At 36.7% G+C, this 16,681-nt stretch overlaps 1 protein-coding gene across 1 annotated transcript in view; it reads right to left on the bottom strand.

Moving 5' to 3' along the window:
- galk2 (galactokinase 2) overlaps nt 1-16,681 on the bottom strand; it is a 72,267-nt gene that overhangs the window by 47,025 nt on the left and 8,561 nt on the right. Inside the window, exon 4 of the mRNA XM_069910553.1 lies at nt 10,898-11,032. Within this exon, the coding sequence (XP_069766654.1) occupies nt 10,898-11,032 (135 nt within the window). The remainder of the gene's footprint in view (nt 1-10,897; nt 11,033-16,681) is intronic.

The raw sequence follows: 16,681 nt of genomic DNA, 5'->3' as shown, positions 1-16,681 counted from the left end.
CTTGAAAGGATTATTTGTGGCCACACTGCGAGACGATATCCCGAACCAACCTCTCGGGAAATAAATTCAGTCTGCAAATCAACCATAATTTTTTTTAAAACTACCTAAAGGGTAGCCAATCAGTCTGACATACATTTCAACGTGACTGAGGTGGTTGATTCAGTTTTGCACCAGGACATCTGGGATGACCCCTGCACACTGGGGTGGCCCAACTGAGGCCACAATTAACTTAATAGCTAACCGAACAATGCAATTCAGTACATGACTGGAATGCTCAAGTCCTCTTCAATCCTCCGGCTGCCTCTATTGGCAAACATTTCCTTACCCAGAAACCACAATCCATCAGTTACAGTGTTATCACCCTTCACTAAATATAGCAATTCAAGGAAAATAATTAGTTTCCTGTAAACCTTGACCTAGAAAGAAGACAAGAAAATAGGAGCAGACCACCAAGCCCTTCAAGCTTTCTATGCCATTTAATGTAATCATGGGTGATCTAGGCTGGTCTCAACTCTGCTTCTGTGCCATTTCTCCATACCCTTCCATTCAGTGATGCACCAAGATGCATCCACTTAAAATATTGATGAATCTGCTTCCACGACCTACCTCATCATTATTACTCCATGCCGTTTGATGTCATGCAACCACCCAGCAAAGCAATTTTAACACCAAAGTTTGGAAAGTCAATGGAGCTCATCGAAGGCCACAAGCTTTGATCCCCACATAGGTTATAGCATCTCAGAAATACATCTGCAGCGATGATGCTGATGTGAATACCCGACACATAAACGGGATAATAACACTTCTCTAATGCAGTAATTAGGAACAGAAACGGAACACATGAATTATTGGTCAACCTACAAACACTAAAAAGAATCAGTGATAGATTCCACGACCCCCGATGCAATTTTCTCTTTTAAGCATCTACTGACAAAGAAGAGCTGCTGCTCTACAGCTGACTAGACTTCAATTTAAATTTAGACATACAGCCCTTCTGGCCCACAAGCCTGTGCCCCCCAAATACACCAATTAACTGACAATTCATGTATATTTTTGAAGGGTGGGAGCAAATTGGAACACCCAGAAGTAACACACACAGACACAGGGAGAACTCTTTACAGTCAGCACCAGATTCAAATCTGAGTTGCTGGTACAGCTATAGCATTATGCTAACCATTAAACTAACCATGCTGCCCAAGTTTTTTCTCTATAAGACTGCTCTCTAATGGTAATCTCTGATAGCTTTCCTTTGTTTCTGCTTTGCCTACTCTATTGCTTTGAATTTGCATCATAAATACTCAAGTCTCCTAACTTCAGGCTTGTACCAGCATCTGTACGTTATACTCTCTACCTTAAATACTTAAATACATTTCACAGATCTCACCCAATACTAAAGAATTTAACTCAATTTACCTCTGCATAATTAAAATATCCCATAATGATGGCAAATAGTTTTACAGTAACCACAAATCAAATAACAGCAGTTATTACCGAAAGAAATTCACCCGTTGAAAAGCAGTTATATAAAATGAAATCAGGCCACTCAAAACAATATACACTTTTCACCTTCATAGAAAAGATTCCGTGACAGAGCAATTTTCCCGTAACTCAGTTACCTCCCTAAATTGGCTGGGTTTGGGAGGAAAATACAATTATGGGTAATATATTTTACTCCAGAGTAAACTACGTATTTAAGTCTTAAGATTTGTTGTTAGGGTCAGGACAGTTGCACAATACAGAAATGCCTCTCACGACAAAAATGTTGTCCTTTGCCAATATATAAAATCACCAAAAAAAATCCCTTGGATATAGCTCTTATTGGAAAAAATAGACAAGTAATAAAAACTCCTGAAATTTTAAGCAGACGGCAAACCTTATAGAATTGTCCCCGAGTGAAATGGAAGTATAAAGTTTGAATGCAAAACTATATGAAAATAACATTTTGTTATAAAAAATTAGCAGTTACATCTGCAATTCCCTTGCCAGCTTGAAAACAAATTATGAGTTGAAATATTAATGCCAGTTATTTTGTTCTCAAGAACTCTAGCCAAACCTAATCTGAAAAAAAAAGGTTTGAGTAATATGTCTAAGCAGCGCTGATCCACAGGGTTCGACTCTTGCATGAATGTAGCTTATAAAACTATCACGCAATGTTTCACAAAATGCTTTGGGTTTAGAAAAAGAAGGCTGCCAAGTATTGCTTTACTCGTATCCCAGTGGAGTTAGAAATTCAAATTAATATAAACAGGCTCTCTCCTTAGAACCTTTAACACTCTTATTTTAAACTACTTTAGGGACCTGATTTGCAGTGTAAAAGCCTGAGCCTATGTGACCCCCCCCCCCCCCCTCCCCATCAACCCAGCATAATGTACTGACATTCTACACAATGTGTGCTTTCAAATGAGTTTGAGGTTTTAGTCTGCAATTTCTCCCATTTAAAAAATTCTAATCTGAGCGAAGTGTTGCCAAACAGAAGAGAAATAATTACTCCCATCCTTGGAGTAAGTATGATAGAACTAATCCCATGCAGGTTTCAAAATAATCAGGAATGTCACTGAGAACAAAGTCATTAAAAACATTAAAGACACCACTTGTTTGAGCACAAGGAAGTGTAAAGTCTCCATCATCAGTTTCTTTCACCACATAAGAATCATTGATCTTTGACTGAATTTAAAAAAAGCATTTGTCAATACAAGTAGCCAGTCCAGTTGCACTTGTTTGAACTGTCCCACCCAACATTTTCCTTTCTACCATTTTTAAGGCATTCTCCATACAGTATTCATACATTACTTCAACCCAATTAAGATGCCAAAGCAAAGTGAACGGAAACTTTCAATCAAGCAAATTATTAGTTTGCCACTGTTCTCAAACTCTTCAGTGTCCAAAAATGTGCGAATATGGCACCAAATGCAACTCTGTCTCACATCTGGCATGCACGTACTCACACGCATGCACACACATCAAAGGAACTCATGAACAGAAATGACTTCTATTTTTCAATGGGATATAAAACACCAAAGACCAACTACAGTTAGTGTTTAGCCTGGAGCTCTCCTTTCAAATTTATTTACCCACATTTAAATTGAACTCAACGACCTTGAAATGGGGGAAGGAAAAAACATATAGGTGCTGGCATTCATTTGTTATCAGAACATCCGATTACTTTCTCTTTTTTATACCATTTGACCATCTGTCAAATAGTGTTCAATTCATTCTTGTTTTATCACTTATCTTCCCAGCTCTGCCGTGTGGTAAAGTGAATTAATTTAAGGAAAATCAAGTGCTGAACTAAAACAAATTAACTTTTTCAGTGCTCCAATATTTTGCTTTTCAATTTGTTTCCCTTATGTTCAAGATATAGATTTTTTTTTCCTATCGGACAGATCAAAATGTGGATTTGGAAAGAAAACAAATAACTCTTTCACTATTTTACATCACACCTGCCTGGAATATTACAACAGGTATTTGTGCTGAATTAAAACCAGTGGTACAAATTCAAAGGAATCCTAGAGAAATCTTGCACTATAAAGTCCATATGTCCTAAAAGATTTTTATACCAAGTCACTTTTAAAACATATAGCAATTTTATAATAGCATTTCGCTTTTATTTCCCTGAATTTGATGAAGGCAGAGTCATTTGCTTAGAGTAGAGGAATAGGTAACCAGAGGACATAGGATTAAAGTGAGGAAGAAGAGATTTAATAGGAACCCTGAGGTTACCATGTTTTTTTTTTTAAAAAAGAGGGTGGTGAGTCTATGGAACAAGCTCCCAAGGGAGGTAGTTGAGGCACGTATTATTGCAAAGTTTAAGAAACATTTGGACAGACACATAGGTAGGAGAGCTAAGAGGGATATGGACCAAACACAGGTAGATGGGTGGGACGTTTTGGTCTGTGTGGGCAAGTTAGGCCAACAGCCCAGTTCCAAGCTCTATAACTCTAATTCAACAACCATCTAGTAAATGAAGACATGGATATATCTGCTGAAATATTTGATTCTTTGATGAAAAATTAGAAACAAATCAAACTCGACATGTACTTGGCAAATTGTCTATGTATGTGCAAGGCACAAAGCAAATATATCAATTGCTGTCTTATCAAACTCCTAATTATCAATTAGATAATAAAAATATCATATATAGCCTCAGCAAGTGACAGTTTTTCTAAAACACTGCTCACAGATGTTCAGTTTGGATTCCACCAGAACCATGCTGCAAAAATAAATCATATCTTTTGTCCTAACTTGGATGGAAGAATTACATGCTGGGGATGAGAAGCGATAAATGATCCTCAGCAGTTAAGCAACATTCAGCCAATTATTCATACCGAGAAGAAAACGACCATCATTGTCTGTGACCAGTTATCGTAACATAGGGTATTGACTTTCATTGCAAGGCCCACAAACAACTGCCAGATCCAATTAACATTTTGGAGCTTTTGGAGAACTTGGGTTGTCCATGTTTGACTGGGAATGTGGGCAGGCATTCAAATAGACCATGATCTGGAGCAGGATAGGTGTGCACAGTGTAGTGGGTAATGGGTCAGAGCCAGAGACCATAGCATGACTGAGAATGGGGTCAGGTTAGTGGAAGGGCAGCATTGGCAACAGCATTAGGAGTGCTGAGAGAGACTAGCCAACGATAAGGTCAAGTATGTGGATGAAGTATCAGCTGAGCAGGTGCACAACTCTAAGGCAAGAACCAACACAAATGGAAATGCTGCGATCTGTGACAGAGAGAAAAGAAGTGACAAGGGCTGAAGAGGATGTGTACAGAGAAATATGGGAGAAGTCAAAATGCTTGGGGTTGAGGGGATGATAGAAACTCTGAATTCAGAAACAAGGAAGACTAAGTGTGTGGCAGGGTTAAGAATGGGCAGGGAGTACAAGGGCTCCCGTACTGCAGCCAAAGTACATACATTGGTGAGAGATTATGTGGAAAACGAGTATAAGGCAATCAACTATTGTCTGCATTAATGTAGTTTCCTTAAAGATTTTTGCTCAAATAGTCCCTGCTTAAAAAACATTGATGACCGCTAGCCTCGGGTATCACTACGAGTTCCCAATCCAAGAAACTCCAGCTGTTTGTTTGTTCCTTCATAAAGATCAGGAATTACACTGTATTCTAAGCCACCCAGTATTTAACTTATTTTTTTCCGATTGTAAAGCAATCTACCCTAATGTATTCAAGGTCCTGAATAATGTTCAATTTAAGCTCATTAATAACATTATTTTCCTGTGGAAAAAAAAATGGCCCATTATTTTCTCTTAAATCCCAATATCACTCTTTTAATGGAGAATTAGAAATATAATTGGAAAAACATTTTGGCCTATCTATTTCATTGCACATTGTGATATTCAAAACCACTCTCCACCATGAAACAGGCTAAAGTCAGCACTGTGATAAATACTCATGACTGGTTCTAATAGATGAAACCTCATGTTTACCAAGCAGGGCAGTTTTCTGAGCTTATTCTAAGAATAAATATTAAAAGTCAAATTTTCAGAAATGGAATAGCTTAATTTCAAAATAATGCTGGAAAATTATTCAATAGCTTCCTCCACATTAGAAATGATCTGGATATTCAAAATAAAACTGTTGTAACATTAGATTCTATTCATTTAAATTAAGACTAAAGCACTGAACCATCACTTACCATATTTTCACTCAATATAACGTGCACACGCATATAACACACAGAAAATCATAAAATGTGTAAGAATATTTTCGTATAGCACGTGGGTGTAGCATTCTAAATTCCAACTGACAAAAGCAATTTTCCCTTAATTGAGACATGAGATAAAACACATAACATAGTCCCAGTTTCTTCCACAGATAATCTCGTGCAATTAACACCCAATCAACTTCCCTCAGAGGTGTCAATCGCACATTATATAGATGATATTCTCCTGCAACATATTAACCAGCTTTGGAGAGAAATAAATTAAATAGATCAACGACAGGCTTCAGAGTTAAGCAGGGTTTTAATTCTGTCATGATTTAAAAAGCCTTTTTTTTAAAGTCTATCTTATTAAAAACAGTGTGCAATTGAGAATGTTATGGTTTGATTTGATGTAATGAGGATGATTAAACTGACTCCATAGGGCAGAATCATCCTAATGTTGTCTCAGATCAGAGGCACTTGATATGTTAATCTCCTCCCTCAGGGGACGGGTCGGCCCTCGCCAGAATGTCTGGTTTCTCGGAATACCATGGCACTCAGGTCAAAGAGATATTCCCCAGATCAAAATTTTACATGCCTGCTATAAATTGAAAGACTTCTTTCAACGCTGCTATTACATTCCCTCACTTGCTATAAATTGCTGGTGCGACTTTCCCCACAGCTGCTATAAATTGTGTGCGTTCTTTCAATGCCGCTATTACATTCCCATGATCGCTCCAAATTGCCGGTTTGACTTTCCCACGCCCGTTATAAATTGTGCGCACTTCTTTTTGAATATTTTATTTTGAAGTTTTTAAGTCATACATTTATCCATATTCACATTGTACAATATAATCATATAAATCATACATTCATCTATATTTAAAATTCATTGTACAATATAAACATGTAAACCATATTACATATTGACTTAAAATTAAAATCTATTCTACCCACCCCCACTCCTCCCATACCTCATTCCTTTCAAAAGTCATTCCCCTTCTCTCAAAAGAGGGTCCACTACTAACAACACTTCGCAGAAAAAAAGTACTATTATTAAGAATAGAATTTTTTTTAGGACTAGTATCAAAACAAGAGATCTTTTCCCCTTTTCACCAAATCTTAAGAATATCAGTGTGAATTTCAAAAATGTATAAAAGTAACTGAAAATTTATAACATCACTTAAAATCTTTTGTTATCATATTCCACACAAAAAACACTTATTATTGTTCCTTCTATCCCCCAACATCATATTCCTTTCAAAGCCATTTTCACTTTTCTCAAACATCAAAGCCCAATATCAACAACACTTGCCAAAAAATATATGAAGTCCGAAAAAAAAGTAAAAAGGAAAAAAAGTGAGAAACCCTCTCTTCAGTGTAAAAATCAAAATTACGCCCCCCCCCCCTCTATTTTATGGGGAGTGGGAAAACCCACAAACAAACATGTATGTATGGATTATGAAAGCTAGCCTTCCAACCTCCCAGGCAAAACAATTTCATGAAATTTTTACACACTTTTTTTTACCCAATGGTTTAATATTAAACAAATACAAATACACAGGAAGAAATAATATCATAATTCAGATTTATAGAATCAGGTTTAAAGAAATCCTCTCATCCTCTTTTAATTTGCTTCAAGGTTGGTAATTTGTTCTCAACATTCTCTGCTGTTTCAATATCAGTAAAAAAAACTTATTTTGTCCATTTGGCATCACGATTTTCAAATTGGATGGTTAACACAGTACAAATTTGTAAGCTTTTTTTCCAAAGGGTGCTCCTCAGTGGATTAAGTTCCCTTCTACACAACCTTTTTCGCTGCAGCTCTTAATATTTTTTTCATGATTATTAAATGTCATACATCTAAATCAATATAGTGCAAGGTTTTGGATTCATTCCTGAACGTGGATAATGAGATCTATATACTTCCTCAATTTCTATCTTAACTCCAACATTTTGTTCTCCCAGGAAACTTGGTAACCATTCTTGAAAGAAGTGATTGGGATTTACTCCCTCCACATCCTCTTCGAGTCCCACTATTTTAATATTATTACGTCTACTAAAATTTTCTAAAGATTCTGTCTTTTCCAATATTTTTGCTTTTTCTGATGCCCATTCATTTAATTCTTTTTCCACTTTAACTATTCTTTTCATAGTTTCATCCATTTTTTTCTTCCACTTCCATTACTTTTTCATTTAAAATTCCAATTTCTGTTTCTAACCTGGTCACTACTTTTAAACTATGATCCAGTTTCTACTTAAAATCTTTTTTTTCCAAAAATATAAATGGCACTTTTGTATACAAGACTGCAGAGAAATGCTGATAGCTTGCTATCCAATTGTTTGGTATATTATCTGGGTTACAGGGTGATGATTCTCATGGTCCTTTTAATGGGGCATCTGTTCCCATTTCCCTTAAATTCAGCAATCCCATAAACTTACCTGGCTCGGTTTCCTGCGCTCCCTTAAAATGCATCGGGTTGGATAACAAATTTATTGTACTATTATGTAACACTTTAAACAAAAAATGGTGTTGATGTATTTATTATAACAACATCAAATAGACTTGAAAATCTGCCAGCCCAGCACCACTAAAATCCTGAATGGGCTGGATTACCAATAATTGAGTTTTACTATACTTGAAAGTTATTGCCTGGTGTATTTTTAGTGGAAATAAAAACTTCAGTATGTAAACCTAGAATTATGTTTAAGTTCAGGTTTGGAGCCACTTTAATTTGCACCACAGTCTGCAAAATTACCTAATGCACAGAAGAGATAAGCATTCATTGCAATGACTAAAAATAAAACTTGTACATCTTAGTTTTTCATTGAAATTTAAAAACAATTTCTAAACTCTTCAAAGTTGTACTTGAAAGCAAGGGCACAATAACCAAAACACATTACCATGATTTCAAATCTAGATGGAAAGAATAATGCTGAAACAACCTATTAATTTAGAAAGTTCAATGATTATGACAAATGGAAATTTAATGTCCCTGTTATTAAGTTATTTTTCATTGTGGCTATTTCTCAGGTTAGTCTGCATTGCATGCCCAAAGTTCTTTCAAAACAAACTGAAGTAAAGCTCTGATAATCTGTTGGAAATTGAAAAATTACAGATGCTGGAAATCGAAAATTAAAACAGAAAATGCTGGGAATACTCAGCTATCCGCTGACTACTCCCAGCATTGCCCTGTTATGATTACTAATGCTAACATTTTCTGTTTCAACAATTCCAGCCTAACCAGTTGAGTATTTCTCGCATTTTCTTATCAGATGTTATCCAACTATTCGGATATCTCAGTATTTTGGTAATGTTTCCATTTTAACAAACCCCAACCCCATTTCTCACTTTTAACTCACTAGGGCTTGTTTCCCATGATTCTTTTGGAGATCACCAGAGCCCCGGTTCCTGTACTCCCTTTCAAATTCTCTTCCACTTTTTATGCTTGCTGAGTTCACTGGAAAATTATTTAATATATAAACATTAAAAAAAAGTGATTTGAAAGTTTGTTGGGATATTAATTCAAATAACATTTCATATTTCAAAAAATTTGACATTACAACACCGAAGTCCCAAGTGTGACAGATTATCGGAATATTACTGTTTTCTAAAATATTAGATGGGAAAATACATTTGCATCCAATTTTAAAACAAGACAATCCAAGAATCATGAATACAGTTGTCATAGCTTGATATTGGTTTGTAGAAACAGTTTTTAAACTATAAACAAAGTGGAAAGGTCTTACACAAGACATAGTAGTTTAATGAGCACTTGGCCCTTCACTTATTTTCACCAATTAAGCATTCAGTCTAATCCCATTTTTGTGTTTATGTTAACATTTTGGTCTGACTTTCCTATCAACATCTCCAAATATTGTCTCAATCACGATTTCATCACCTCAGCCCTTGAAAATACATTTTTATTACCATGACTTCCTCTTGCAGCAAGTTCAACCCATCCACCATCTTCTGTGTGGAGAAGATGCCCTTCAGATCCCTTTTAAATCATTCCCCTCTCATCTTAAATCTACACCATTTAGTTTTAGATTTACATACTCTGGGTAAAGGTTATGACTATTTATCTTATCTATGCCACTCACATACATCTATATAAAGTTCCCCCTTAGCCTCCTACGTTCCAGGAAAAGCCACAACTTATCCACCTTCTCCTTGCAATTCAAGGTAATATCCAGTTAACATTCTTGTAAATATTTTCTGCTTGATTATATTTTTTCCTTTAGCCAAGTAACAGAACTGCACATAAAACTCCAATAACTTCAAGGAATCGATGTACAGTCCACTGTCATTCGTCATCTATCAATGACTTGGATGACAATACAGTTAGGATGGTTAACAAGCTTGCAGATGGCACCAAAAATCGGTGGTAAGGTAAACAGTTTCTTGGTTTCTTCTTCTTTTGTGCTTCTCAATGAAGGTTATTTAAGATTACAATAGGATGCAGGTGGACAAAGAAAGTGGGCCAAGTAATGACAGATAGAATTTAACTCTGACAAGTGCAAGGTTTGCACTTTGGTAGGTGAAACCAGAGTTGGACTTACACAATGAATAATCGGGCTCTGACGAGTGTTGTAGAAGAGGGAGACTTGGCAGTACTAATTTACAGTTACTAGATAGGAAAGATTTAGATGGATATGGGCCAAAAACAGGCAAATGACCAACTATGTTGGTCAGCATTGACAATTTGGGCTGTATTCGTGCTGTAGTAGTATCAATGACAATATATTCTGTCACAATTCCCGTGGGAAATCTGGGGTTTTTGAACTACAAGGGAGCAGGCAGAAAGGTGGAGTTAAAGCAAGGTCAGATCAGATATGGTTTTAATGGACATCAAAATAGAGTAAAAAATTCAAATACCCTTCTCAAGTTCAGTGATAGGAGAATTTTTCTGAATTTATTTAAAATGTTGTCATGGGATCTTTCTTGTTCACTTAGAAGTGCAGATGTACCCTTGGTTGCACAGTCTATCTGAAAGATTTCATAAAATCACCAATTTTGTGCTAAGATTTCTGGAGTGCAACTTGAACAACTTTCTTACTTCGATACATGCATGACATCTTTGCTTCCAATCTGTAACTATTATGTAAGTTTTCTCTTTTACATAACTACACAAGGTACACAAGTTTTGCTTTCGTAAATACTTGGTTTACTGGATTCAAAAATTGGAATTGCTCTAAAAATGATGCACAATTGTTAAAAAACTGTTTTACTTTACCTGAATTCCTTTAAATCCACAAAGGAAGTAGTATTGCCAAAGAGGTTTCGTCGTGTCAATTTGGATCTCGTTTATAGGAACATTATAATCCCTGCAGAAATAAAGACCATTACTCAAGTATATTTTAAAGAATAGCTAACTGCTGCCACCTGTTGGCTAAAAACAAAGGACATCAACAAAACTCCATTAATCCAGACCATTTTGGAACCAGTGGTGCCAGATTATCAGATTATTGGATGTTAATCCAATCAAATCTGTGACACCACACTTTTAATGAGCTTTTATTACAAAAAAGTGGATTAAAAACATTTCTAGCAAACGCAGCATGTTTCAAGGGAACTGCTGAGATGAGAGCTTGGGAAGGGGGGCACTCCTGAATTGAGAGGGAGCCTTGGAATTAACAGGAAGATGTGAAAAAATTGGGTAATAATCGACAGAGTGAATCACAAGCTCAATCATCTAAAGCAAGTAAGATGAAAAGCTGTTGCATATTTTAAAAATCAATCACCAGCATATTATCAGGCAGCCATTTGAAGGTTAAATTAACAACTTGCTAGAAAGATTTTTGAATGGACGATTAGTATCTTTATTTGCAAACATTTAGAAACTTTCTTCCCTAGAGCCAGCAAGTCCCTAACATTTTAAGTCTGCTTCCTAAGACATTAGTAAACATCTCAAGCTCAATTTCTCTGAAGGTGATAGGGTCAGAATCAAAATATTCGCCAATCAACACCTTAAGATTCAACTTTCCCCAGCAAGATGATTAATATGAAAGGGGAATCTGGAAGGTGCAGAGCATTGTTTTCAAATAATGCTATACTTATTGCACTTTTGTGGTACCTATAAATAGAAATCCAGAATAAAATGAACATAGTATCAACTTTCAAAATGATCAAATCAAGAACCAAAAATCTTGATTTCTTCAAGCTACTGCATCTCACATTGGCAAATCGAATATCCAACCGACTAAATGAGAATGCATCAAAAAAAAGCAAAAGGATTTTTTTTTTTTTTTTTAAAGTATTTCATCTGGAGTCTTCCAAAAGCACAAGTGGAAGCAGAGTTTCTAAATACTGTATAATGTGAGTTGAAGTTACAATTAGATTTTTCATCATCTTATTAAATAGCTTGAAGGACCAATTGACCTGAGCCTAATTCATATATACTGTATTTGAATTTCAATATACAAAATAAATTGATCACATTGACTTGAAAATCAGAGCTGACAACCAGGTCCTTGATTTATCACCTTTCACAAAGGACAATATCTCAGAGAATGTAAAAACCCCCTTAATATAGATTACAAAATAGTCTAATCAAAAAAAAATGGAGGAGGTAAATGTATTACCAACTAACCTAAGATCTTAAATTGACCTCAATTTTTAAAAACAGACAAGCAGTACTCACCGTAAAATTATTTTACTGAAAGCAGAAATAACTCTCTTCATAAGTTACCACAACATTAAGGCTAACTGAATAGAGTGGGCACAAGGAGAAGATGTTTCCAGTTGTGGGAGAGTCTAAGACAGCACATCCTCAGAATAAAAGGATATCCCTTTAGAGCACACATGTCAAACTCTGGCCCGCGGACCAAATTTGGCCCGCGATATAATTATATTTGGCCCGCAAGATCATATTAAATATATATTAGAGTGGGTCCGCTGGCCGCCGTGCCAGTATAGCGCATGCACACTGAAGGTGAAAATGAAGACGCCGGAGGTGTGGAGGGATCTCAGAGTCCCGAATCCCGGGGATCGGAGCGCCGCACTCAGCCCGCCCGACTCCCGGACACACAGACGCGGCTGGAGTTGGGGACCTTCCTCGCTGGGTCTGCGCTTCAGCGGCGACGCCGGACCGAACGTCTCGTTGGCGATGCCTTCCCCCTCGCTCCGTGCGCGGCGGACCCTGCCTCCCGCTCCTTTTGTTGGAGACGAGCCCGGCGCCATGAGATCGCAGTTTAATCCCTCTCCAACCATGGGAGGGGGGTGGGAGCAACGCGCTCTTCTCAGCCAATTCCTCCACCGCCCCGGACGCTGGCGTTTCAACTGGGGGTTCGGGTGCCTTCGTCAGGCGACCGACCTGTTGGTCCAAGACAAGAGCATACAAACTCCACACAGACAGCACCTGAACTCGGGTGAACGTGGAGCTGCGACCCCACATTCCACATCAGGACTGTGTGTAAGATTGGGAGCAGTGAGACAGAAGCTTATTTTTGTTCCTGTGATTTAAGCCTTTCTTGGGGTGGGGGGGGGGGGGGGGATCCTTCTCTGACCACTTGCCTAACAATTAACCTAATCAGATGTGGAGTTACCACAATACAACAGTTCTCAACCTTTTTCTTTCCACTCGCGTCCCTGTGCCATTGGTGCTCTGTGATTAGTAAGGGATTGCTTAAGGTGGTCTGTGGGTGGAAAGAAAAAGTTTGAAGACCACTGCTTTAATCATCCCTCATTGACTCGTCATGTGCACGGTTTCAGAGCTCCAAAGGAAATGGGCCAATGACAATGAAAGAGTTTATCCAAAACTATTATTAAACATTTATTTTAATAAGAAAAAGATTAACATTACACATGTTGAAAGAAGAGAAAACATGCAGATGTTGTTGAAAATTTTCAATAAATATTTAGTTCGGCCCTCGACTAAGTCCAAGTTTTTAATTTTGGCCCTCCGTGAATTTGAGTTTGACACCCCTGCTTTAGAACAAAGACGAAAATAAATCTCTTCAGGCAAAGGGAAGTGAATCTGTGGAATTACCTGCCACAGGTCGTTTCGTAAGCCAGGTCATTTAGCACATTTAAAGTGGAGGTTGATGGGTTCTTCATTTGTAAGGGTCTCAAAGGTTTTGGGTAAAAAGGGTTGAAGAAAAAAAATACATCAACCATGATTCGAATGGCAGAGCAGATTCCATCATCTGAGTGGCTTCAATGTGCTCCTATGACTTAAAGTCTTATCACATTCATCAACTAACTTTATTGGTATTTCCTTTATTGTTAAAAATATATCTCCAAAATGAAAAAAAATCCAATTTTAGTAAATAGATCATTAACTTTACCCACAAAATTGATAGTGAATAATTAAAAATTCTCCCTTCCTGTATGGGGCTTCATTTAAAAATGTCACCCAAACTGGAAGGTAGTCAGATACTGTTAAACCTGAAGCTGTGCACAAAAATCTGTATGACAAACTTTTAGCTCTGCAAGAATTACTATAACCTAAGTGAATTCACAGACTGTATTTGCTCATGAATGAGTTATGAGTAATGTAGAAATTTTTTTTTAAGGGTTTTATATATAAACCAGCCATTCTCAACCTTTTTTGGCTATGGTCCCCTTAGGACTTTACTCAAAGTTTATGGGCTCCTTCCCTGTGAAGCAGTCAAGTTTAGTTGGTTTCTTCCGTACTCTCCGACTGACTCCATACAAAACATTTTATGATTCCAGTCCATGGCTCCCCTTGAATATCCTCTGGCCCCTGTTGAGAATGGCTGATCTGAACCACAATAAAAATTTGCAGCAAATGGTGGAACTTTAAATGAGATTTTTATTACCTTGTGATGATTTTGCAAGGGTCAAGGGGGCTTTGTGAGGGATTTTCTTGCTGACAGAATTTCCAGCTGGAGTGAATCAATTAGGTCTACAGCCAAAAAAATCCACCAGCTGGGAAACGTGCACTTTATTAGATTTCATTTTAAATCACCTGACCTGCTCCTTGACACTGATTGTACACATTTGGTTGAAATAACAATCCTTTTCTCTCTCTATCAACAGTAAACATACTGCTGGCTGACAGTCCATGAAGGGCAACATGCATCATAAACTTGATACACTAGCTTGGTTGGGTGTCCATCAGCAGTAGCTGGAATGAGAGAGAAACAACCATGAAGATATCCTTCCACAATTTAGGTGGTTTCTATTCCTTACTTCATTTCAAGTCAAGTCATGCCAAGTTTATTGTTATCTGATTGTACAAGAACAACCCAATGAAACAGCGTTCTCTGGTCCTCGGTGCAAAACATGCAGACATACAACCAGACATTTTATATATATCTAAATATATATATATTATATGTGTGTATAAAGACAATACATCTTCAGGACAAGTATTTAATCTATGCAAATAAATAAATATTGTTTTATGAATATGAGAGTCTCTGGTGATTATTTAAATGTCCTACTACTAGTTTCTGCTTAATGGTCATTGGAAAGGTGGTGGGAAAGAGGGGACTAGATGGCAAACAAATGGCACTCATTAAGGTAAGTGTGGTTTCATCGTGCAAAATGAGATTGAAGAAGTGGGATGAGGACAGGTGGGGAGGGGAAAGAAAACTCCCATATCACCCCTGCAAAGTAGTCTGCCCCTCCTTGCTGAAAATAGAATGCCCCAGTGGACAGAGAAAAACTGGAGAGATTCAATAGGTTAGCAGCATCCATGGATAGAAATGGTCAGTTAATATTTTATGATGAGATGCTTTGTTGCTAAAGGGTCGCAACCGGAAATGCTGACTGACCATTTCTATCCATGGATACTGCCTGACCTGCCTTGTCTGCCCGGTTTCTCATTGTTAATTCAAGGTTCAAGGGGCTGGTCTTGGTTCAAAATGTTGACTGAGCAGTCTTGAGAAAAGATTTTTTTTATTTAAAAGTTTCCCATATATGTAATTAATAAACTTTACATAGTTAAATTATTAATTTTTACTTGATAGTTTTACCCCACCCTTACCCTCTCCTCCCTACTTAAATCCACCTCTACTGGAAAAAAAATACAAATTTTATATATATCTATTATATACACATACACACATATATAATATATAGAAAAAGAAAAAAGATCAAGGTAATTTCCTGGATTGCTCAAATGATTGATTTTCACACTGGGGTCCTTCAGTATTTGTACAAACATTTTTGGAGAAGATTAACACAGGTCTTAAGAGACCAGAAGTATATTTTTACATATTCACCCCAAAACTTTGCATATATGGGCTCCAAATTTGTAAAAAGGTAGGATATTTATTTCTTAAATTATATACAATTTTCTGCAAAGGAATACAACTTTGAATTTTTGCATTCTATCTTTCCATACCTAAATGTGCATCTGATTTCCAAGTCACTTCAATACACTTCCTTGTCTCCACTAATGCTATTTTGATAAATATATTAATTGATAAAATGACATTTTTAACTTAGGTCTTGTTCCTTCTATAATCCCAAAATGTCTGGATTTTGTGGAAATACAATACCAGCAATTTGTTTTTTAACATTTCCTAAGTCCACCCAAAAAGACCTTACTTTAGAACATGTTCAAGTAGAGTATAAAAAGATTCCCATCTCTTCACCACATCTAAAACATTTATCTGATAAATCCAATTTAATTTTATTCAATTTTTGTGGTGTTAAATATAATTGATGTCAATAATTATATTAAACTAATCTATACCTGACATTTATGTTTGTCATACAGTCTCAGCCTGAAATGTTGACTGCTTCTTTGCTTGGATCTGTCTGACCCACTGAGTTTGCCCAGCAATCCATTATTTTCTCAAGCTTCCAGCAGCTGGCCATTTTGTGTTTTTCTTTGCCACACACTTTATTGGCAGCTCAGGGCTTGGTGCAATTTGTACTTTACAGAATTAAATCAGAATTACATTTTTTGACCATGAAATATAAATATTTGAAGATACCCAGTATATAGCAGGCTGAATGAAAATCTAATTAAAATGGTGAATTGACTAGACCACTTCATGCAGGCAGTATTAAAGTCAATTCTTAAACTCAATTATTTCATTTA

Source organism: Narcine bancroftii, chromosome 14, assembly GCF_036971445.1.
Source record: "Narcine bancroftii isolate sNarBan1 chromosome 14, sNarBan1.hap1, whole genome shotgun sequence".
NCBI classification, from domain to species: Eukaryota; Metazoa; Chordata; class Chondrichthyes; order Torpediniformes; family Narcinidae; genus Narcine; species Narcine bancroftii.
Note: the sequence above shows the minus strand (reverse complement) of the source record. Positions and strands in the feature narration are given on the sequence as shown.